A 22,497-nucleotide genomic window follows, 5' to 3' on the forward strand; every position below is an offset into this window, starting at 1 on the left:
TCCAACTGCAAGGACAGGTGACTAAGGACAGGACAAAAAGCCAAGAGCTGTCCATGAATCAGAAGGCACTGAGATGGCATCTGGGAGAACTTCGTGATTATGGGGAGGGGGGGAGGGAAGGAGAACCCTGCAATGGGTACATAATATGTCTTACTGCTGGAGAAGGAAATGGCAAACCACTCCAGTATCTTTGCCAAGAAAACCCGAAATGGGGTCATGAAGTTGGACAAGCCTGAAACATATCTATTACTACAGAGACCCCCTGCCTGACTGGGGTTGGGAGGGGACAGAGCTGTCTTATCTGGAGGTGGGAGTATCCTGTGAAGGAAAGTTAGAATGTCAAAAGGCAGGCATACAGAACCATCCAGGTCCCCCTCTGCAGGCTAGGGTATTCCTATGGACCTTAGAAGCTTGGCATCCATGCCTGAGCTGGCAGCTTGTCTCCTTCCTCAGGGAAGCCTTCCAGGCACTAACAAGGACAGGCTCCCCTTCCCCAAGTCCTACCTAAAGAGAGAGCAAATGTCAGGACACCAGAGCCGCAACCTCTCAGGGCACTTGGCTGACCAGGCCAGGGGCATTTACGTGTGAGATCCAGAAACCCTGAGGTTTAGCTGGGCATCATCTCCCCACAATCTGGGACAAAAGGAAAAGAAAAACACTGAGTTCCCAGGCTTGCTGACCTCCCCAGGGCTCTCCGATGGTCATCCCTATGTATGCTTTTCCTTCCAGGATTCATGGTCTCAAACCCAGATTAGGCAGCAGGGTAAGGCATGGTCCAGTGGAAGAGGGGGCAGATGGAACAGAGAGGCCTCTGTCCTCAAAGATTTCTTGGGAAGCAGATCGACATCTCGGACCACGTTCCTCTCGCTCCTTGCCAAAGCACCCAGTGGGGGGGACAGGTGAAGAAAAAGGGCAACCTTGCTTCCTTGTACCCTCAGAATACAAGGAGCTATGAAATTCCCACCCGGCTCTCTCCCAACAACACAGTACAGCACCTCCCCGTGTGACCAGTCCCTCCACCTCAGATTCCTATGTAAAATGCTTCAGAACCCCGGAAAGGTAGAAGACCACCCCTTTCTTGCACCCATATACATCCTTTAGTTTCCCGTTCCGTCCTCTCAAAGGGACACGCACGCACACACACTCTGTGAGCCGGTGTAAATATTGTAGGAGCCCTGGAGATTCACTTGGACCCAGCCCAGCTGCTCACCTGGCCCTTACCGTATTTACCCACATAATCAATGCCTTTCTCCAGCAGGCCAGATGGGGTATGTGTGTGAGGGAACTGTTAGAACTGAGTACATATGGTACTCTCCTCACTTTGGAGCCCTGACTAAGTCTGCATGCAGAGCCCTTCCGCCTTTCCCCTCTTCTCATCCCCGAGTCAATCTCAGACTACGCCAGCCCCTTAGGCAAACATTAACTTCTTGTTATAGCCCTGAACATTCAGTTCCCCTCATTCCCCCAAAGTTTAGGCATCTTTCTTCCTGCCCCTCTCTCCATCCCCACCATAAGAGTGCAGCTTGGAAAGTTCACTCCAGGAGTTGGGAGGAGGGGTCCTGGATTCTAGCCATGGGGAAGAGGGTGGTCTGGGGATGCCAGAGCAAGGAATAGGATTAAATGAGGACCCAAGAATCTTTAGGTGGGAGGAGGTGGTTTGGCAGGAGGGCTGTGTGTGTGAAATGGGACATCTAAAGGAAAGACCCCTGTCCTCTACCTGTCTCTGTCCCTTGGGGCACTTGGACCTGTGGAGATCCTTCTAGTGTGCTCAGATTCTCTTCCCCCACCCCCCCCACCAGAGCTTTCTGTCTTACCTGCTGGGTCCCGGGCTGCTGGGTTCTACCTGCTCCGAGGCAGCTGGAGCTGCTGCGCTGGGGAGGGCCAGGGGGTGGGACTAGGCTCTGGGGCGGGGCAAGTGAGAGGAGGGAGCTTCCATGAAGAGGGAGGGAGCAGACAGAGAGCGTTCCCCTCCACCCCTTGATGTCCTAGGCTCCCCACATCGTCCCACTGAGAATGAATGGGCACTGACCAGAGCATCCAAGCTAAAGGGAGGACCTGTGGGGGCTACTCCAATAATCTAAGAGCTGGTTGTTTTGTTTTGTTTTTCCCAAAGGATGGAACTCAATGGACACCTGGGTCCCTTATTAGCCTGAGGAGGGGAAACACCCCCCCCCTCCAGTGAAGAGAGTCAAGGAAGAACCACCAGAAGGAGATTATCACAATAACTCACAGTTATGGATTACTTTACAATTTATGAAGTAAACAGTGTGAGGTATGCAGGGCAGTTATTATTATCCCCACTTAATAAATAAGGAAACTAAGGTTTGAGAGTCACATAGCTATTAAATGTTGAATGAAGGACATGAGCCCAGGTCTTCTGACATCTAATTGAGAGCTCTTTCAGTTTTATCAGATTCCCTTTTCATTAGATAAATAGATAGATAGATAGATAGATATTTTTGGTGTTTGGTCATTTTTCACTTGTGTCCCACTCTTCATGACTCCTTTTGGGGTTTCTTGGCAAGGATACTGGAGTGGTTTGTCATTTCCTTCCCTGGCTCATTTTACAGATAAGGAAACCGAGGCAAACAGGGTTAAGTGACTTGCCCAGGGTCACACAGCTAGTAAGTATCTGAGGTCAGATTTGAATTCAGGAAGATGTCTTCCTCATTCTAGGCCTGGCACCTGATGGGGGGGGCGGAGTGAGAACTAGGGGTGGGTTGTCTTGTCGTCCTGATGGTGGGTTAGATTTTCAAATGGTGATGGGGTAAGGTAGAGTTAGGGGGCAGCTAGGTGGTGCAGTGGATAAAATGCAGGGCCTGGAGTCAGGAAGACATCTTCCTCAGTTCAAATCTGGCCTCCGACACTTACTAGCTGTGTGACTCTAGTCAAGTCACTTAATGCTCTTTGCCTCAGTTTCTTATCTGTCAAATGAGCTGGCAAAATGGCAATTCACTCTAGTATCTTTGCCAAGAAAATACCAAATGGGGTCACGGAGAGTTGGACATAACTGAAAACTACCACACAACACTAACAAAGGTGGAGTTGAAGGAGGAAGAGAAGAGAACATTTGGGAGGGGGGCAGGGCAGGTGGATGGGCAGGAGGGAATTCGGACAAGTGGGCAGCAGCCCATCCACCCATCCCATGCTCCAATCCTTTCAGCTGTCACTTTGCGGTCGAGCCCTGGAATGACTGGCGTCCGGGGCTCCGTGCATTCAGCCACATTCAGGGCCCAGGACTGGGCTTAGCACTCCTGGTCCCCCGGCCCCTGGCTCTCCTTCCCTCCCGGCCGATAATTTTATTGACCTGTAAAAAGCACGTTGAATTGCAGGACAGGGTAGACGACCCAGGAGAAGAGTGGGTGAAAGGGCTTAGGAGGAGGGTGAACATCTTAGCTGAGATGGAGGGAAGCCCCAAAGAAAAGGGCAGATCCTGGAGACACGGGGGAGATAGTCAGGGAAAGGGGTCCAGGAAAGAGGTTTGACTTCAAAGTTGGGAGAACAGAGAATCTGGCCTTTGAAAAATTTCTAGGGATGAAGGTGGGAAGGGAAAAGGAAGCCTTGGGGAGATTGACAGATGTGGGATGTTTAAGATCTCTCAGAAGAGAAGGTTGGCTAGGATCTCCAAGTCTTTGATGGGTCCTCATTACCCAGGAGGTAGTGATGATTTCTTGGAGACAGGACGTAGAGTTCTCCATCTCATGTGACAGTAGGACCAGGGACCACAGCAGGAGGGGTGTTCTCCACCCCACCTCCCAATCTCCATAACTATTTGTCAGATATGTTATACTAGGAATTCTTTTCATGTATAGGTTGGACTAAAATGGCTAGTTCCTTCCCACTCTCATATTCTGTGATCTCCACCTACTACTCCCTTAGCCCCTTCCCTCCCTCCTTCCTGAAGGTGACTCTTGCCTGCTGGGTGTCTCCTGCCTACAAAAATAGACGTTTCCCCAAAGAATCAACCTAGATCCTGATTTTTAAAAATGAGAACAGTAAATTCAGGTCCTCAGCACCCCGAACCTTACTGAGTTCATGCACACACACACACATCCCTCTCTTCATACTGTTTCTATCTCCATTTCTTCTTAGATCTGAGGAGGGAGATTTCATGGGGGAAATAGGAGAAGAACATAAGATCATAGATTCAGAACTGGACGGGACCTCCGAGATCATCCACTTCAACCACCTTTTTTTACAGATGAGAAAACTGAGGTCCAAAGAGGTCTCTCTTCCCTTTGACCTCTTAGCTCTCTGACTCTGACCTGGATTCCAGCCATTGGGTTTCCTCTATAGATAGGGTCCCCAGCAGCCTCAGCTGGACACAGTCATTTCCAGATTGATTCCCTGTGGATGTGAGGACAGGTGCTCAGGCTTCCTCCAAACAATGTCCTTTAGCTTTTTCAGATTTCTCTCCTGTGAGGAGAGAGCTCTAAAGCAAGAAATACCCTTTCCAGACTGCATACAAACTTTCCTGAGCAATAAACTAGAATGCTTCTGTTCTGGGAATAATGCAAAGAGTACTGAACTTGGAGTCACGAGCCTGGAGTTTGAATCTTGGCTCTCACAAATAGTAGTGGTGTGATATTGCTGGAAAAGAGGGCTGATTTTGGAGTCAAGGGTCCTGGGTCTGAATACTGGCTTTGCTAATTACTACCTGTGAGATCTTAGACAAGTCTCTTCACCCTTAGGGTGAACCAGGGAACAGCAAAGAGACCTTTCCAGTTCTATATCCTATGATGTTGAGTCAGTCCCTGTGCTTTCTTGTACCTGTTTCTTTATTTAAAATAAGCAAGTTGAACTGGAAACAATGCTGAAATGGAAAAAAAAATCAATGGATTCAGAGTCAGTGGACTTAGGTTCAAAACCCCAGCCCTGACACTTGACTACTTTTGTGATTTGGGGCAAGCTGGTTAACTTTTCAGGCCTTAGTTTCTTCATCTGTAAAATGAGGAGATTGAACTCATTACCCTCAAGGGTCACTTTGAACTCAAAACCTATGATCCTATAATGCTTCCTGCTCCCCTCCTTAACTTGGGACAGGGGAAGCAAGGGATCAGGGATGGAGCAGACAAGAGTAAGGCTTCAAAGAGTCAGGGAAGAGAGAAGTTCCAGATAGAAGACGACTGTTGGATAGGTCTTGCTTTGCCCCTGGCATTGGGTGGGTATGGAATTGCCTCCATTTTCCCCAGAAGTTTCACCCATTATGTATGAGCCTTCCTCTTGGCAGGACAAAAGCTCACCAGCCCATGAAACATTTTACCCTCTCTTATCCCCCCAACTGGGGCAGCTAAGTGGCACAGCGGATAGAGTGCGAGGCTTATCTTCCTGAATTCAAATCTGGCCTCAGACATTTACTAGCTATGTGACCCTGGGCAAGTCACTTAACCTTGTTTGCCTCAGTTTCCCCACATGTAAGATGAGCTGGAGAAGGAAATGACAGACCACTCTAGTATCTTTGCCAAGAAAACCCCAAATGGGGTCACAAAGAGTCGAACATGACTGAAAATGAATGAACAGCGGGAACAGAAACATCCCCCTAACTATGCCAGCGGTGGGTCAGTCCAGCTGCTTCATGCCCCTTAGTGGCTGGACAGCAAGGCGCCCAGATTGTGATGCTCCAGCTGATAGAGGGCCAGGAGGCCAGGGGGGAAAGGAGGTGGGGACAAGACAGCTGGTGACTCACTGGAAGTAGGCTTAGCATCCTGCCAGGCTCTAGGCTGGGGGAGGCACTGCCCTCTGGTGTGTATCAGGAAAATGACAGGTTTTGCAAATAAATTTCTAGTGTTTTAAGCTTTACAAATCGCTTTCTTCAAGCTTGTAAGGGAGGTAGTGCATATAATCTTTCCCCTCCATTTTACATCTGCAGAAACTGAAGCTTAGAGATACTTGACAAGACATTCCCTCTCTCCGCTCAGGGCATCTCACTGGCTGGCTGTCCCCCATGCCTGGAATATTCTCTCCTCACATAGACTTCCTGGCTTCCTTCAAGTCTCAGCTTCTAGAGGAAGCCATTCCTAATCCCTCTAAATTCTAGTGCCTTCCCTTTGTAGATTACTTCTTTAGCTTGTCTACAACTTGTGTGTACATAGTCATTTGCATGTTGTCCCCTCCATTAGACTGTGAGGTCTTTGAGAGTAGGGACCATCTTTTACCTTCCTATAGGAAGGGCACAGCCCAGCACATAGTAGGTACTTAATAAATTGGAGTTGACTGACTGATTGGTCAAATAACTAGTGTGTGTCCAAGTAGGGATTCAAAACCAGGTCTCTCAATTTCCCGTCCAATGCTCTTCCTATGATGATATGCCATATTATCTCCCTTTCTCCCACCGCAATCCTTTCCCCAAAACAACTGCAATCTATCACAGGATTTACAGCTAGAAGGATACTTAGTCATCATCTATTTCAACCCTCCTCATTTTACAGAGAATGAAACTGAGACCCAGAGGGAGAAAGTGATGTTTCCAAGGTCTTGCTGCTAGGAGATTGCAGAGATGGGATCTGACCTAGATCGTCTGACTCCAAAATCCAGTGATCTTCCCACTGTGCCATACTGTCCCTTCCCTCCATCTCCCCTACCCTCCCTCCAGTCCTGCCCAAATCCCCACCGGTCAGAGAGAGAGAAGTCCAGCAGCAATGAAAAAACAGTTGTTTATTTACAACAAAAGAAGGGAGAGAAGGGCTTGTGCTGATAAATGAGGGCTGTTCAGATACACAGATAACACTGTTGCAGGTCTTGTGTCTCCCTCTAGTCCCCACCCTCTCAAGTAGGCAGGAGGTAAGTCAATGGACCACTGGACAATGGTTGGTGAGCTGGGGCCACCTTCAGCTGGTTATTTATGTGGTCAGCTGGGAGTCACAGTCCCGGAGGTAGTCCAAGTCAGCCACCTGGAAGGGCACCTTGGACCACTGCTTCACCTTCCGTCGCCCTTGAGGAGTCTCTAATAGCAGGCTCCGAATTTTCAGGGCAGGCAGTTTTACTGACTTATAGATCATCTCCAGACCCCATGCCTGTGGGCACAGTAGGACAGATATGTGTGTATATGTGTGTGTGTGTGTGAGATGAGGCGATGATTTAGGAAAGAGGCCAGCCTAACAGTTCTCTGACAGCAGGGATGGCTCAGACAATTCAGAGTTGAAAAGACCTTAAAGACCCCTTTGGTTGTCATTTTATAAATGAGAAAACTTGGGCCAGATGTTAGGTGACTTTCCCAAGATCACACAGACCTTGTGGCAAAGCTCATTTTTTGATTCTTTTTTTTTTAATTAGACAATGAGGGTTAAGAGACTTGCCTAGTGGCTCGCACAGCTAATAAGTGTCAGAGGCTGGATTTGAACTCTGGTTGTCCTGATTCAGGGACTGCTGCTCTAGCCACTGCACCACCTAGCCGCCCCTCATCCTTTGATTCTAAATCCTATCTCTTTTCATTATCCAAAAGTTAAGTTGTTCTGCTCTTTGTGACCCCATTTGGGGTTTTCTTGGCAAAGATACTGGAGTGGTTTGCCATTTTCTTCTCCAGCTCATTTTACAGATGAGGAAACTGAGGCAAACAGAGTTGAATGACTTGCCCAGGGTCACACAGCTAGCATCTGAGGCCAGATTTGAACTCAGGCAGATGAGTTCAGTACTCTACCCACTGTGCCACCTAGCTTCCCTTCCACTATCCTAAGCTGTCTCTAAAAATAGTCTCATCCTCTCTTCCTCCATATTCTCTAACTTCTACCCAGGTCAGGACAGATGAAAGAGGAAACAGCCCTTCCCTCAATCCATAGGAAGCTACTGGGTAGATTGCCCCCTTGCACCCACCTCTCCACATTTCCTGCAGCTGATGGAACCTCCGGGTTTCCAGTCCTTGAAAGTTCGGTCAATGGTCACAGGTTTGGGGGAAGTCTTGTAGTAGAAGCTGATAAGATAACCAAGTGAGTTAAGGACAACTTTCCTATTTTCCTTCCCTCCCTCCACTCCCAACAACTCATTCTCATTCTTAAGAGCTAGGCTCCCCCTCACCTACTCCTCAGCATCAGGCTGGTATCTCCCCTGTCAAGGGCCCCACTGGTATCTTCCTAGACCCATCAAGTCTCAATATCCCCCTTGATCTCTGCCCATCCCTAACTCCTTTTCATGCCCCTTCCCATCCCCAATCAGCCTCCCTTCCTCAGAGTGCCTCTTAGGGTCTCACATGAAATTGGGGTTCACATTGACATGGTGTGTGCCCTCCACCTTCCGCAGGTCACTGCCATAGCCCACGGGCTCAGCACAGTTGGTACAAAGAAGCTTCACTGTGTCTGCTTGGAACTCTGTCCTCTGGTCCATCTTCAAAGCGGCCTGGGCCTTGCGCTGGCTCACAGCCTCCAGCTGCAGGATCAGGATCTGGGTTAAGGGAGTGGGGAGACATAGGGTGAGGGTTGGCATAATGGGGCCCCAACTTCAGCAGTGTGTTCCATCCTTGACGAGAAACAGACTGGCATAATTATGGATTTATTTGCATCTCATTTACAATGTATCCAGATCATTTCAACTTACCTGGCCCCTTCCCTTCTCTTTCCCAGTATCCCTTCTCCCTACCCCTCTCCTGTTCCTTAATTCTTCCCCAGCTAGTGATAGAGAACTCATTACCTCTTGAAACAGTTCATTCAGCTTTCAGACAGTTCATATTGTTAGAGCTTTGTAGAGAGCTGAAATCTCCTCTTTGCAATGCCTACCCTTGCTTGGGAGTTCTGTCCTCTAGGCCAGAAGCAATCTAATCCCTCTTCCCCCTTCAAATACTTGAAGACAGCTGTCACACCTGTCCTCCTTCCCCCAATAGTCTTCTTTGGAATAATTTCCCCAATTCCTTCACTGCTTCTCCTTTATCTTGACATCCTGCTTGTCTTCACATGTATGGGTTCCAGTTTGTCAAGATCCCTAGCCTGTAGGAACTTATTCTATGCCAGCATCTCCAAATTTGGGTTGTCAAAGTGAACTTCACTTGACAATAGTAGTACCAGCACCTCCTTGTACTCTCTTAGGGAAAGCACCAGCTAGAGATTGAGGGAAGACATCTGAGGGGCCTGTCAGGGGGCCAGGAGGGGCACAGGGGCAAAGAAGGGGGCATGGAGAATGAGGGTTGGGGACAGAGGCATAAATTCTAGTAGTAATAGAAAGAACACTATTCCAGATGCAGTCTGACCAGGGCAAAATATAGCTGGCCAGTTACTTTCCTCATTCTGGACATTCTTCCTCTGGTAATGAGACCCGAGATCAAATCATCTTTCTAAGCTGACATTTCACACACTATTGTTGACTAATACATAAAGGGGTCCCCCCCTAGAAGTTCAGGCCAATAGCAATGATTAAGAAAAGCAGAGAAAGCAGAAGGAATAAAAGAAACCAGATGGGAGCAGTCTACTTTCTGCCTTGCGGCAGACTTGAATCTGCTTCCTCAATCACCGGCCCCCCCCCCTCGCCCCTTCCTCTGAGTTACCTCCCTCTCTGGTCCTGACCTCAGCTTTGTACTTGGTTTCTTCCATTCTCTGTATTGCAGTCACTGCCTGTTTCATCAAGGCCTCCAATGCCTCGTTGGTCTGTTCCCGACGTAACTCCCGACTCCCGTGGCCCGCCACAAATGAGTACACACTCTGGTTTGCCCGGGCTCTGCCCCGTGCCTGGGGAGGAAGTCAGGGAGCAGCGAATAAGATGAAGGGACAAATCCCTCAGAAGAGCTGAGCCCTAACAAGGGTGAGGTCCAGGACAGGTTCCCTTTCTCCCATAGTGGCCCTCCAGTCTGTCGTTTCCTTTACTGGCCAGAACTGCCATGACCAGAATGTTGTAGCTTTTTTTTTAAACCAGGGTATGCCTTCCCCCATTGCCTTCTCCTGGGGTTGGAGGCGGGGTAGGGAATATTTCCACCCACCCCTGCCATGAAGTGAGGGCATAGGTGAGGCTGTCTGGGGAACTGGTTAGCCATACGCCCAAAACAACCATACTTGAGGTGAAATGTTCTTAACCCACCCACACTCCACACCGCCAAATGAAGAGGGCATAATAGCTCCCAATTACAGCTCAGGGAAGTGCCCCTTCAGCGTAATAGAGCCCCTAAGGACCTTAGGTGGGGAGGACAACTAGGAAAATTCCAGGCAGGAGGGGATCCCAGAAGAGGCATCTTCGTGGCGTCTGAGTATTTCAAAGAGGAGATATTGGGGGAGTATCTTTGGGGAACAGATCTCACAGAGGTGGGGCCCAGCAGGTGATGGAGAGGGGATTCTCTCAGGACAAAGAAGGTACCTGAATCATTGAAATTTCATTAGTTAGAAGGCTATAGCGCACTATCACGTTACAGTGAGGGATGTCCAGCCCTTCCTCAGCCACACTGGTGGCCACCAGTAGGTTCAGGGTACCAGCCCGGAATCTCTGGATCACTTCCTGTTGCTCTCTCTGGGGATGGAAGACTTAGGATGTGAGGGGGAGCTTTGACCACCCACCTCCTCACCTCCTCCTCCTCAGATCCTTTGGTCCTGTCCCGACTGAATCTGTTCATTCCCACATGAGTTCCAATCCCTTTCCTCTTTTCATCCCTCTCACTCTATTATATCTTTGTTCATTTTCACCCAGCCCCTTTCCCTCTGCCCCGGTATCCCTTCAGGCTCTGCTAGTGGCCTCCAAACCTGTTTCTTTCCTCTGGTATTCCCTGGTCACTGTCCATCTCCCTCAGTGTCCCCTTGTGCCTCTCTGCATTTCCCTCTAGCTACACCCCTTTCTCCAGTGTCCCCCTCCCAGCCCCTTCCCATTCCCCATTTCGCCCTTGGCTCCATTCCTCTCCCCAATGGCACCCTGACTCCTTCCCCTCTCACAGTGTTCCATCAGGTCATGGCACCTCTCACGGCATAGCCCTCCCTTCCCCTACATACATACAGGTGTGCACCTGGGTCATGTGGGTGGTCTGGCTGCTGTGGCCAGCCCCAGTTAGCACTTGGGCCTTGATGCCCAGCTGCTGGAGTCTGGGCCGCTCCTGGAGCCAGAGAAGGAGAGCGTGAGCACTCTGTCGGGTCCGGGTAAATATGATGCCACGGGAAGGCTCCGGGGTACTGAACTGCTCCTGCAGAATCTGCTCCAGGTCTCCCAGCTTTGGGTTTTCAAAGTGGGTATCACTTGCCAGTAAAGTTAGTGCCTCCTGGTGCTCTGTGAGGGGAAGACACCAGCTGGAGGTCAGGCGAGGCCACCTGAGGGGTCTGGGGGCATGAATAGTCTGAAAAGGGTAAAGAAGAATGGGGTGGGAGGGATAGGGACAAGAGAATAAACTCTCTCTGACCCTTGGCCCTTCCCTGAACAGTCCTGGGATTTCTGGAATAGCCTTCTTGTTCCTGGGACAGTCCCTGAGCATGGAAGCCTGAAGCACTGCCGTCCTGCACGCAGCACCTATCTCTCCCACCCCTAGCTCCTGGGCATCTGTCGAGGGGACTACAATAGACCTGAATGGGGAGGTGATTCTCCTGCAACCATGCCTCACTTCCAGGTTGCCCCCTGCTCCTGTCCCTGCGCTCACCATCAAACAGCCGCAGCAGCCAGCCTTCGACAGGGAGGATCCTGACCTTCCTTATGTGCTCCTCAGCATAGAAGCTCCCCAGTGAGGTCAGGGCGTCCACTGCCCGGACAGTGCCATGGATGAGCAGCGCATCATTGTACTGCCGCAGATGCAAGGCAAACACCCTCTTCTGGAGGTGACCCTGCTCCGCAGCTGGCCGGTCACAAGCCAAGGGGGCAGAAAGGGGACATAGAAGTCCAGGTTAGAAGGTGCTCCAACCCCAGAAGGGTTGGAAATGGTCACCCCCAGGCCTCCACCCCAGCCTCCTCACTTTCTCTCACCTTCGTTGCTCAGCTCCACCACCTGCTGCTCATATCTCTGGCTCCCAAAGTCCCGGCTCAGCTCTGGCATCTCGAGTCTGTCTTGGATTTCACCCATGAGCTTCTTCAGCAGGTCTCCAAATGGGTCCTGGGGGGGTAGGGGAGCACGGGGGTGGTAAGTTGAGGCTCCCACCCCCAAAAATACACACACAGAGAAACTTACCCACAGACTAGGAGGGAGGCACATCGACACTGGGATGAGAGAGAGAGGAACTATGAGAAACTGAGTCCCTCCTGGGAGGTCACCCTGAACCGAGTACAGGCATTCAATAATTGTGATCAGCACTTAGTTTGAAACTTAGTATTAAAGAGTTGCCAAGAGTGCCGAGAAGCTAAATGATTTGTCCAGGGTCACATAGCTAGCATGGGTCATAGGTAGGCCTTGATCCCACAACAATAAGACATAAAAGAAATGCCCAAGTGTCATGGAGGACAGGATTTTCTAGCACCCATCGATCGACCAGTATTTATTGAAAGTCCTATGTATGTCATCTACTGTGCTGGGACTAGGCAAACAGACAAAATGAAATAATTGCTATCTCAAGGAGCTCATATTCTTTCATTGAAAAGAAGACAGGCAATACACACAAAGAGGCATGCTACCCTCCCTTCTGGACACAAGTGGGCAACTCTGGGTGTGAAACATGGCACTGCTGTCAGACTCTATATATGAGCTGGCTTGATTTACTAAACTGCTCTACCCCCACCTCCCCTCTACCCTGCACCTTTCTTCCTCTGGTGTTTGTTATAAGGGCTGGTTCTCTGGGTAGGGGAGAGAGAAGGCTATGTTTAGAAATAAAGGTGGCAGAAAAACAAAAGACATCAACACAAACTTCTAAAAAGTTATGTATTTACAGAAAACAGCATTCCCCAGGGCCTCTTGCCTCAGTGCACCCATCCACCTTGTTGTACCAGAGGCAGCCATGTACTTATCCCAGTCTTTCTAGAAGCAGCCCTAACCCCTTGGGGGAGGCAGAGGGAGAGAGTGAAACATAACTGATTCTCTGTTTTTCTCCTTATCTGTCCCGTCTTTCACTCAGTCGCTCCTTGCCTCTGTCTCTGTCTTTCTGTTTTCACCTCTCAACAGGGGCACAAAGAGAAAAATGAATAGGAGGAGACTCTGTGTGTGTGTGTGTGCGTGTGTGTGTGTGTGTGTGTGTGTGTGTGTGTGTGTGTGTGTGTGTGTGTGTGAGAGAGAGAGAGAGAGATATGTGTGACAGAAAGCCCAGGGTTGGGAACCAGGAAACCTAGGCGCTGCCACTAATTTAGCATGAGCCCCCAGGCAAGCCCCTTACCCTCTCTGGGGGCTCAGCGTCCTCTTCCATAACAAAGGCGGCTCTTTTTTCCAGGTATGGGCTCTTTAGGGGTCATCAATAGTTCTGGGGTCTGTGATGGCTCTGGACACTATTCCTTGTACTAATACATATAGGGTAATATGTATAGGACATATTATATAATATGTAATAACATGTAATAAGGTATAATAACTAATACACAGGGTGTGCTGAGAAATGTTTAACAACTGACTCCGGGAAAGAAAAAATGTATCAGGACACACTTCAAGTTTAATTGTATCACTGACATTTTCTCCTTCACTTTCTTAAGTCTAGACAATTAACAAAACAGTCACTCGTGCCCTAATTTATAAACAATTGTTGATTTCCAAGGCATAAATTCTGAAAATGAATATACAGTTGGTACTCCCAAATGTTATTAGCTGGCTCCAGCATACCCTTGGGTTCTTCTTACCTCTAGAAGAACTAGACCCAAATAGACACAAACTTTGTGTTGGTGTTTTGAAGTATTCTTTTTTTTTTTCAGTGAGGCAATTGGGGTTAAGTGACTTGCCCAGGGTCACACAGCTAGTAAGTGTTAAGTGTCTGAGGCCGGCTTTGAACTCGGGTCCTCCTGACTCCTAGGCCAGAGTTCTATCCACTGAGCCACCTAGCTGCCCCTTCGAAGTATTCTTAATCCTGGTTTTAACTACTTAGTATCTACAGTCTTCAAGAGTTACTGTAGCAGACCACTAGGCAGGGTAGGGGAGAGAATGCTGGACTTCGAAGTTCACATACATACAGAAGTTATGTCCTGGCCTCCCTGGGGGCCTCCTATGCTCCCGTACCTCCTCCCCAGCACCCCCCACTACGCACATACCGGGTTCCGCTCTTGGCTCAGGTCATAACGCTTGGAGGGCTGAGGACTCTGCTGCTCTAGCTGCTCACGGTAGTTCTGGGGTGACACGATTTGACAGGTGTCCAGGTTGGCACAGAGCTGGAGGGGGAGATAAAACTTATACTACTTCACCCAAGCAAACAGCAGCTTGTCTTTAACTTTCCAGACTTATTACATACAACTCCCCTTCATTCGCTCCAGTCAAACTGGCTGTACTCCCACAGGACGTCTCGGTTCCAATCTCCGTGTCTTTGTACAAGCTGTTCCCTACGCCTGGAGTGCACTCCCTGCTCATGTCAATCTCATACAGATCAGTGGCCACCTTCTGCGTGAGGCCTCCCCTAATATCTTCTCCTTCCCCCAGCTGTTAGTGCCTCCCTCTTCCACATGACATAGATTATAATTTTCCAATTATATTTCTTCCAAATGACACATAACATATATGTATATGCACACATATATAATGCAATATACTACATCTGTATATAACAATATATATGCATATATACATGTACACATATACACATATGTATATATAATACTATATTAATATATATTTTATATATGTGTAAATAGATATAAAAACTACATATAACACATATTGTTTGCTTCTATGTGCACATGCTGTTTCCCCAACTAAATCAAAAATGCCCTCAACTTGCGGCTGCTTGAGGTTCAGACAGGTCAAAGGTCTTGTCCAGGGAGACACAGCTAGAAAGTGTCTGAGTCTAGATTTAAACCCAGGTCTTCCTGAGTCCAGGTCCAGCACTTTGTCCAGTACTCCACAGTGCCTCTCTTAATTTCAGATTATTGGTATAATCACGATGGGGGAGAAGCATGAGGCACAATATCATCCTTATCATCTTGTCTCCTACCGCAGGTGTTCTGGGGATGCTTGCAGTAAGCCTGAAAAGCATGAGCTCATGTCCTGGTATTTTTCTTCAATTACAAAAAGCAGTTATCTTGGGGCAGCTAGGTGGCGCAGTGGATACAGCACTGGCCTTGGAGTCAGGAGGACCTGAGTTCAAATCTGGACTCAGACACTTAACACTTACTAGCTGTGTGACCCTGGGCAAGTCATTTAATCCCACTGCCTCACAAAAAAAAAAGGCAGTTATCTTGCCCTCCTGGGCAAGAGTCCACAGAATATTAAATCATAACAGCAGGACAGCAACCTATCCTGAGACTATCTCTGTCTAAATGCCATTTAAGAAATGAGAGTAAGATGTTGTTGCTGCTGCTGCTGAAGATGAAGATGCTGCTGCTGCTGCTGCTGATGATGATGATGAAGATTTTGATGCAGATAATGAAGATGCCGCTGCTAATGAAGATGCTGCTGCTGAAGAAGATGATGAAGGTTATAATGATAACAATCCACACAGCAAAAATAAATAAGAAGGGGGAGACAAAGGAAGAGGAAAGGTAGGGGAAATGACCTCACACATATATAACTGGGATGTGCAAATGGAACCCTATGTTAACCAGAGAGAAGGGCTGGGGGAAGAGGTAACATCTGAACCTCACTTTCATATGAATTGGTCAAAGGAGGGAAGAATATATACACACACAGTTGGATATACAAATGCATTTCATTTAACAGGGAAACAGGAGGGAAAGGTGGAAAGGGAGAAGAGGGAATTAGAGGAAGAGAAGATAAAGGGAGATATTTGTCCTGAGCTAAATAAACTCTTACCACGGAGGACACATGGGGAAGAGAGGTCTAAAAGGAAAGGAAGGCTAAGAACCTGTCACTGGGCTCTGGGTAGAAGAAAGAAAAGGGGGCCAGGGGAGCAGAAGCAGATTACAGCAAACCTAAAGCAATGATGCTGTGGTCGTACTTTTTCTCTCACCACCCTCTTTATAAAGAAGGGAGGGGAAACTCTGATCAATACAGTGACCAATCATGACAGCAAAGCACTCAAGCTCCCCATGTCCTGACAGAGATGAACTCCAGGTACAGACTGAGATGTACTTTCTTGGACATGGCCAATGCAGAGATCAGTTTTTCTTGACTGTGCATATTGCAAGGGCTTTGTTGTTTTTTTTTCTTTTTCAATTGGGGGGGAGGAGGAAAAGGTGGGAGGCATATGAAGTATCCACCTTTTATGAACTAAAAAAAATTTAAGTTTAAAAAGCAAATTAAAAATGCTAGATTCCTTTAATTGACAATTGAATGAACAAATGGAAAATTATTTACTATGTGTTGAGTACCATGCTAAACAGTACGGATGCAAATAGAACAGTTGGATGGTCCTTGCCTTCAGGGAGCTCACATTCTAATGAAGGGAACAAAACATATAGAAGGTTTCAGCTACAAGTCAGATGGAAAGATTTCACGGTCTTCAAGATACAGCAGCAAAGCGGATGATAACACTTCTTCTTTAATGCCCTTTCCAGGGATAAAACCTGTTTCTGATGTTGAACCATTTTACAGGGCCAAGGACTTTGATGGGAAAGAACTTTTTCACAAAGAAAAAAAATTCAGAAGTTGATGGTGATAAGAGGAATCAAAGCAGCAAAAAGAACAAGACAGACAACTCAACGTCAATCAAAAACTTGACCAAAGAAGTTTGAGAAGCAAAGACATCAGAGGAGAGAGGGAACCCCTGAAGAGGATGTGGAAAATGTCCAGTTGTTTACATGGACACAAGAATTCCAACCCAATCAAACTCAAAACTCCCCATATATTATAACGAATGGCAGAACAGTTCAGTCAAGGTAGGTAATAAAGTCTACATTATCTTCTGTGAGCCTGGAAAGCCATGAGACCCAATAAGATCCACTCTCATTGGCCCAAACGTTTCACAGCAGTGCATGAATTTCTAATAAAGGACTTTATGCCAGCCTCCTCTGCTTTGTGTGTGTGTGTGTGTGTGTGTGTGTGTGTGTGAGAGAGAGAGAGACAGAGATTTATTTCCTATTCACAAAAGAAATGCTAAACACAAAACACAAGCATACTTTGACAGAAAAGACACAAATCAGGATTCATTAATAATTACTGTTACATTCTCCCAGGAGGCTGAAACTTCTCATCAGAACATGAAGTGGTTTCCTCTACCTTTCTTAACAGAGGGCATCACAAAATTACTAAATAACAAGAACACCAATGATCTCTTCAAAATACAGGCCAATTACCCATTTGGGTACTTTATATAAAAGCATCACAGCTTGTATCATGAAAAAAAATCTAAAAGTGCTCACCAGAAAACAATATATTGGCTGAAAAGCAAAAAAGGTCTGCCCAGAAGTCCCAGGGCTGCAAAGAACAACTGTTTCGTCAATCAGGTAACTATTAAATGAGCTGCCTGGAAAGCTGCTATGACATTTGTATAGTCTTTATTGATTACTTGTAAAGCCTTTGACTCAGTTCCACACTCATGTTGTGTTCATGTACTCCAAATACATATTAAAAAGACTTGAGTATAGTGAGAACAGAGCAACTAGGTCGCATAGTAGATAAGAGTGGCAGGCCTGGAGTCAGGAAGACTCATTTTCCTGAGCTTAAATCTGGCCTCAGACATTTACTAGCTGTGTGACCCTGGGTAAGTCACTTAACCCTCTTTGTCTCAGTTTCCTCATGTGTAAACTGAGCTGGAGAAGGAAATGGTAAACCACTCCCGTATCTTTGCCAAGAAAACCCCAAATGGGGTCACGAAGAGCTGGACATTCCTCAAACAACCAAATAACAACAACCACCAACATACAAATGGTCTCAGAGATCTAGATAAAAGCAAAAACAAATAAAGACAAAAATGACAATGGCATAGGGCTGTGAATCATGGAACACCAAGATCTCATTGGCTAAAGCTGTCAGAAGATAGGGAATTAGATCTAGTGCTAGAAAGGACCTTAGAGATCATCCAATCCAATCCTTGCATTTAACAGAAGGGGAAACTGAGGCCCAGAGAAGGGAAGTAACTTGCCCATGGTTAAAGACACAGAACTAGGATTTGAAAATGGGTCCTCTGATTTTAAATCTAGCATTCTTTCCACTTTAAATCACATCTCTGAGGAATCAAAAATTTGTTCAGTCTTTTCAGTCATGTCCAACTTTTTGAGACCCTATTTAGGGTTTTCTTGGCAAAGATACTGGAGTGGTTTGTCATTTCCTTCTCCAGCTCATTTTACAGATGAGGAAACTGAGGCAAACAGGGTGACGTGACTTGTCCAAGGTCACACAGCTAATAAATGTTTGAGATCAGATTTGAACCCAGGAAGATGTCTTTCGGACTCCAGATCTGGCGCTCTATGCACTATGGCGCCACCTAGCTGCCCTCTAAAATGAATGGGGTACTTGAACCCTGGGCCTCCAGATTAAAAGTCTGATGTGGGGCAGCTCGGTGGCGCAGTGGACACAGCACTGGCCCTGAAGTTAGAAGGATGTGAGTTCAAAGCCGGCCTCAGACACATAACACTCACTAGCTGTGTGACCCTGGGCAAGTCACTTAACCCTAATTGCCTCACCAAAACCAAACCAAAACAAAACAAAAAGTCTGATGCTCTATCAACTGAGCTATTCAAGCTTCATGAAATCAAACCTACCAGAGACCTGAAGGGCAACTGAGAAAATCATGGTCGGTGCAGATTGGCTGTAATAGAACCAATAATGAGTTGCATGTGAGACCTGGCATAAAATACATCAAGCATATTAGGGGAGTGAGGGAAAAGAGCTAGATACCCCAGTTGCTGCCCTGGTGTCTCGGCAACACGAAGAGAACTCGAAGGACTCCATCATTGGCTTGCTCCTCTAGAGAGGATGTGAGAAAGGCCATGGACAAGAATGACCTAGGATGAGAAGCCATGGATGGGATGCAATCTCTACTGGTAAAAATAGCTAACACTTACACAGTACTGTGCTAAGCGCTTTACAATTAGAATCTCATTTGAACCTCACAATAACCCTGGGAGGTAGGTGCTGTTATTATCCCCATTTTACAGATGAGGAAATTGAGGCAGGCAGAGGTTAAGTGACTTGGCCAGGGTCACATACCAGATTTGAATGCAGGTCTTCCTGACTTCAGGCCCAATGCTCCCTCCCCTGCGCCACCTAGCAGACCCATCCATTTCTATCAATGGAAGGAGTAACTATCAACTGAAATACGTCATATTTACTAACATTTATAGAGCATTCTTCTCTGTGGTAGGTAGTATATAAAAATTATACCCACTTTACAGATGAGGAAAGTAAGGTTTAGAGAAGGTAATTTATTTGCTCATGGTCCCTCAGCTAATAAGTATTAAGAGTCAGGATTTGAACAGAGGTCTCTGAATCCCACTACAATATGCTAGATAGAGGCAAGAATTATGATTAGAATTGGGTACTTAGAGAAGAGGGTGCATTGACCTGAGTGGCAGGGTAAGCACGGCAGGAAAAGGCTTTAGGGAAATCTCAGGGGCAGCTAGGTGGCGCAGTGGATAGAGCACCCACCCTAGAGTCAGGAGGACCTGAGTTCAATTCCAGCCTCTGGGAGACACATAACACTTACTAGCTGTGTGACTCTGGGCAAATTACTTCGCCCCACTGCCTCTCCAAAAACAAAACAAACAAACAAACAAACAAAAAACTCAGTGGAAGGGTCCCAGGTCAAGGAGTCCAAAAGGATGGGCAGATCTTGAAGGGAGGGATTAGAATATTTGGGAGTGACACTTCCAGGGGGCAGTATTAAAGGGAGCATCTTTGAAGGGTTTCCCTGCAGACTGACCTGTAGGATGTGTTTTTTGGCTCCCTCCAGAGTAGAGGCTCCCCCAGTTCCAGGCGAAGCTGTGAGGCCTAGCACTTGGGGCAGGTTCCTGTCCCCCTGAAGTTTTCTTTCCAGGTAGTGGCTCAAAATGACATTGTAGACAGAGTCCTTTTGAGTATGGTGACATTCATCTACTATCAGGAGGGAGAAGGCTGAAATGGAGGTTGGGGGAGGGTGTCAGAGGGAAGGGAATGAGAGAAAGAAAGAGATCAGGGAAGTGATCAGCTGAGAATGGGGAGACATTGTGGATTAATTCAGGGAGGCTCAACCCAAGAGAAATGAGATAGGAAGGACATGGGGGGGTGAGGTGGCCCTTCTGCCTACAAGGGACATCAGCTTCTTGGGGGATGGAAGGAGAGGAGTGGTTTCAGTGTCAAAGTCAACCAAACAGAAGCATATCAAGCTCTTTCTGTCCCCCAGTCCCACCTGTCCACTGTCCCTTAACCCCCTTCTCACTGACCACTGAGTTCCACATGCTCCTCTTCCTCAGTACTGATCAGGGCCAGGCGAAGCAGCTCAGCTGTGCAGATCACAAGGTCATTGCTGTGGGTCATATGCCCAAAGCCAGCTCGGGGCCCGCTGTCCCCACTCATTGTGACAATATTCCACTTGGGGCCCAGCATCTGACTGAATTCTTCCTTATGCTGGGTCACCAGGTACACCTTGGGAGTGTGGAAGATACAGAGATAGGAAGACATGGAGAGGGGAGCAGGAAAATTGGGGGTGGGGGCGGGAGGGTTGAGGTGGGCAACAGGAATAATAAAAACACATTTCCATAGTGCTCCAGGGATCGCAAAGGGCTTCCCTTAGACTCCCAAAGTGAAGTAGGCTATGCAAATACTGATTCATACTTTACAAATTTAGAAACTGAGACCTAGAGGAGTTAAGTGATTTGCTAAAAATCACCCAGTAAGTAGGGGAGCTGGGATTCAAATCCAGGTTTTCGGACTCCATTATACTACAAAGTCCCTCAAAGAAAATGGGTGGCACATAATAATAGCTAGCTATATAGTAGCAGCAGTAGTAATAGTAGCAGTAATAGTAACGGTAGTAGTAGCAGCAACAGTAGTAGTAGTAAAAATACTAATATTTATATAGTGCTTTAAGGTTTGCAAAGTATTATCTTTGCAAACTTCAAATCTATTACATTTTGTTACATAATATAGTCTTATTTTAAAAATCTCATTTGATCCTCACAACAAAGAGGTACTGCTATTATTGACTCCATTTTACAGATGAGGAAACTGAGGCTGCAGAAACTAAGTGATGTGCCCTGGGTCATAGGTTAGTAAGTATATGAGGCACAATTTGAACTCTGGTTTTTTTGCCTCCAAGTCCAGGGTTCTGTAACCACAGTGCCACCTAACTGACATGGAAAGGGGAGATATTGGGAGATAGGGAACATTGAAGTGGGGAGACAGGAAAATGGATAGCCCACTCCCCTCCTTGCCAGATTCGAGCACCATAGCTAGCATAGGCCCTTCCATACAATGGGCACTCAATAAATCTTTGGTTACCAGGACCTAGGGCTCCAAAGCTATACATAGGACATTTAAATTTCTGACCTTTAGTTCAGGGCACCAGAATTTAGATGTGGGACCTAGGTTGGGTGGGGAGGATGCAGAATTTCTGAATGAAAGCTCAAGGAGTAGGAGACTCCAGATCATAAGAGAAGCAAGTGAGTATCTGGATGGGTTGAAGGTCCTGGAGCGTCACCTTGTTGACCAGTACGGCCACTTTAGCCCCATCCACCATGTCCAAGTGCCTCTTGGCCACATAAGCAGCAGCTCTGGTCTTCCCCGCGCCCGTGGGTAGCCACACGATGATGTTCTTGCCCTCCAGGGCAGGAAGGATCACCTCCCACTGATATGGCCGGAGTGCCATTCCTGGGGCTTAGGTGAGGAAAAGGGGGAGGGGGGGATAGGCCGGACTCTCCATTTCACTTTACTTGAGGTATCCTTAGCCCAGATCTCAAACTCCCTGCCCCACCCCCCAGCCCTCATCCCTCTGGACTCCTCTGCCTCCTTCCCTACTTCGATCTCCAGTCAGGGTTAGAGGAAAGGGTACCAGGGAAACCGGTTTACTTGGTGGAAACATACAGCTCTTTAAAACCACCCCCACCCTGCATTGGGGCATTGCCTCAGCCCAAAGCTGCATAGGACCAACTATGGGGAAAGGATCTGGGGGTCAGGGACAGAATACAGACCTGGGATTCTGGATTTTGTTCCGAAGTAGAGACTTCCCAGGCCCCGGCACAAGTTCCCCTCAGCCCAACTGCCGGAACCTCGAAAAGAGCCGGCTAACAGACCTCAAACCAGACTCATTCCTCTGCTCAGGAAACGAAACTTGAAAGTGAAACTCGGCACTAGGGGAGTTAGCCAAACATTCATTGGTCAGAGCCTCGTGAGAGGTGGGAGTTTCCCTATTGGTGAGATTGCTGGTTACCTCTCTGTCCTGAAATCCTTCCTCAGCTTCCCCTTCTCTCCTCAAATCTGTCTTACTGGTCTAGACTCCCTTCCAGCCCTCAGCTGCTGCACTCTCACAGTGCCTCCCAGGCTCCCCCTGCCTCGTGCCTTGTTAAGCTTGTCCCTGGTTCAGGGGACTGGGAATCCAGGAACCTGGAGGAGCCAAGCTGGAAGACTAGACTCACCCCCAACCTCCCTCTGGGCCTCATTTTGTCCTTCTCTAGGGAGAAGGGCTG

At 47.6% G+C, this 22,497-nt stretch overlaps 2 protein-coding genes across 5 annotated transcripts in view; both read right to left on the minus strand.

The window, feature by feature from the left end:
- Positions 1-1,878, minus strand: part of ZNF385C (zinc finger protein 385C) — a 75,298-nt gene extending 73,420 nt beyond the window's left edge. The window contains 1 exon segment of the mRNA XM_020972727.2: positions 1,815-1,878. The gene's annotated coding sequence lies outside the window, so the exon portion shown is untranslated.
- A 354-nt stretch (positions 1,879-2,232) lies between these two features.
- Positions 2,233-22,144, minus strand: DHX58 (DExH-box helicase 58). 4 transcript variants are annotated; one of them, XM_078156038.1, is made up of 13 exons: positions 22,003-22,143; positions 21,513-21,688; positions 20,257-20,458; positions 19,758-19,948; positions 14,038-14,154; positions 11,845-11,971; positions 11,525-11,716; positions 10,904-11,160; positions 10,267-10,416; positions 9,486-9,647; positions 8,183-8,373; positions 7,810-7,906; positions 2,233-4,347 (listed from the first exon to the last, which is right to left on the minus strand). In XM_078156038.1, exons 2-13 carry the CDS (start codon positions 21,678-21,680, stop codon positions 4,315-4,317), a joined length of 1,887 nt encoding a protein of 628 aa, XP_078012164.1. In that variant the 5' UTR covers positions 21,681-21,688; positions 22,003-22,143; the 3' UTR covers positions 2,233-4,314. The 4 variants fall into 4 exon arrangements, 3 of the variants coding, with proteins under 3 accessions (XP_078012164.1, XP_020828431.1, XP_020828432.1); XM_020972772.2 differs by lacking the exon at positions 2,233-4,347 and adding an exon at positions 6,638-7,013 and having other exon boundaries at positions 22,003-22,142; XM_020972773.2 differs by lacking the exons at positions 2,233-4,347; positions 21,513-21,688 and adding an exon at positions 6,638-7,013 and having other exon boundaries at positions 22,003-22,142.
- Positions 22,145-22,497: the final 353 nt, after the last annotated feature.

Source organism: Phascolarctos cinereus, unplaced genomic scaffold (assembly GCF_003287225.1).
Source record: "Phascolarctos cinereus isolate Bilbo 61053 unplaced genomic scaffold, phaCin_HiC Scaffold_5;HRSCAF=322, whole genome shotgun sequence".
Classification (NCBI taxonomy): domain Eukaryota; kingdom Metazoa; phylum Chordata; class Mammalia; order Diprotodontia; family Phascolarctidae; genus Phascolarctos; species Phascolarctos cinereus.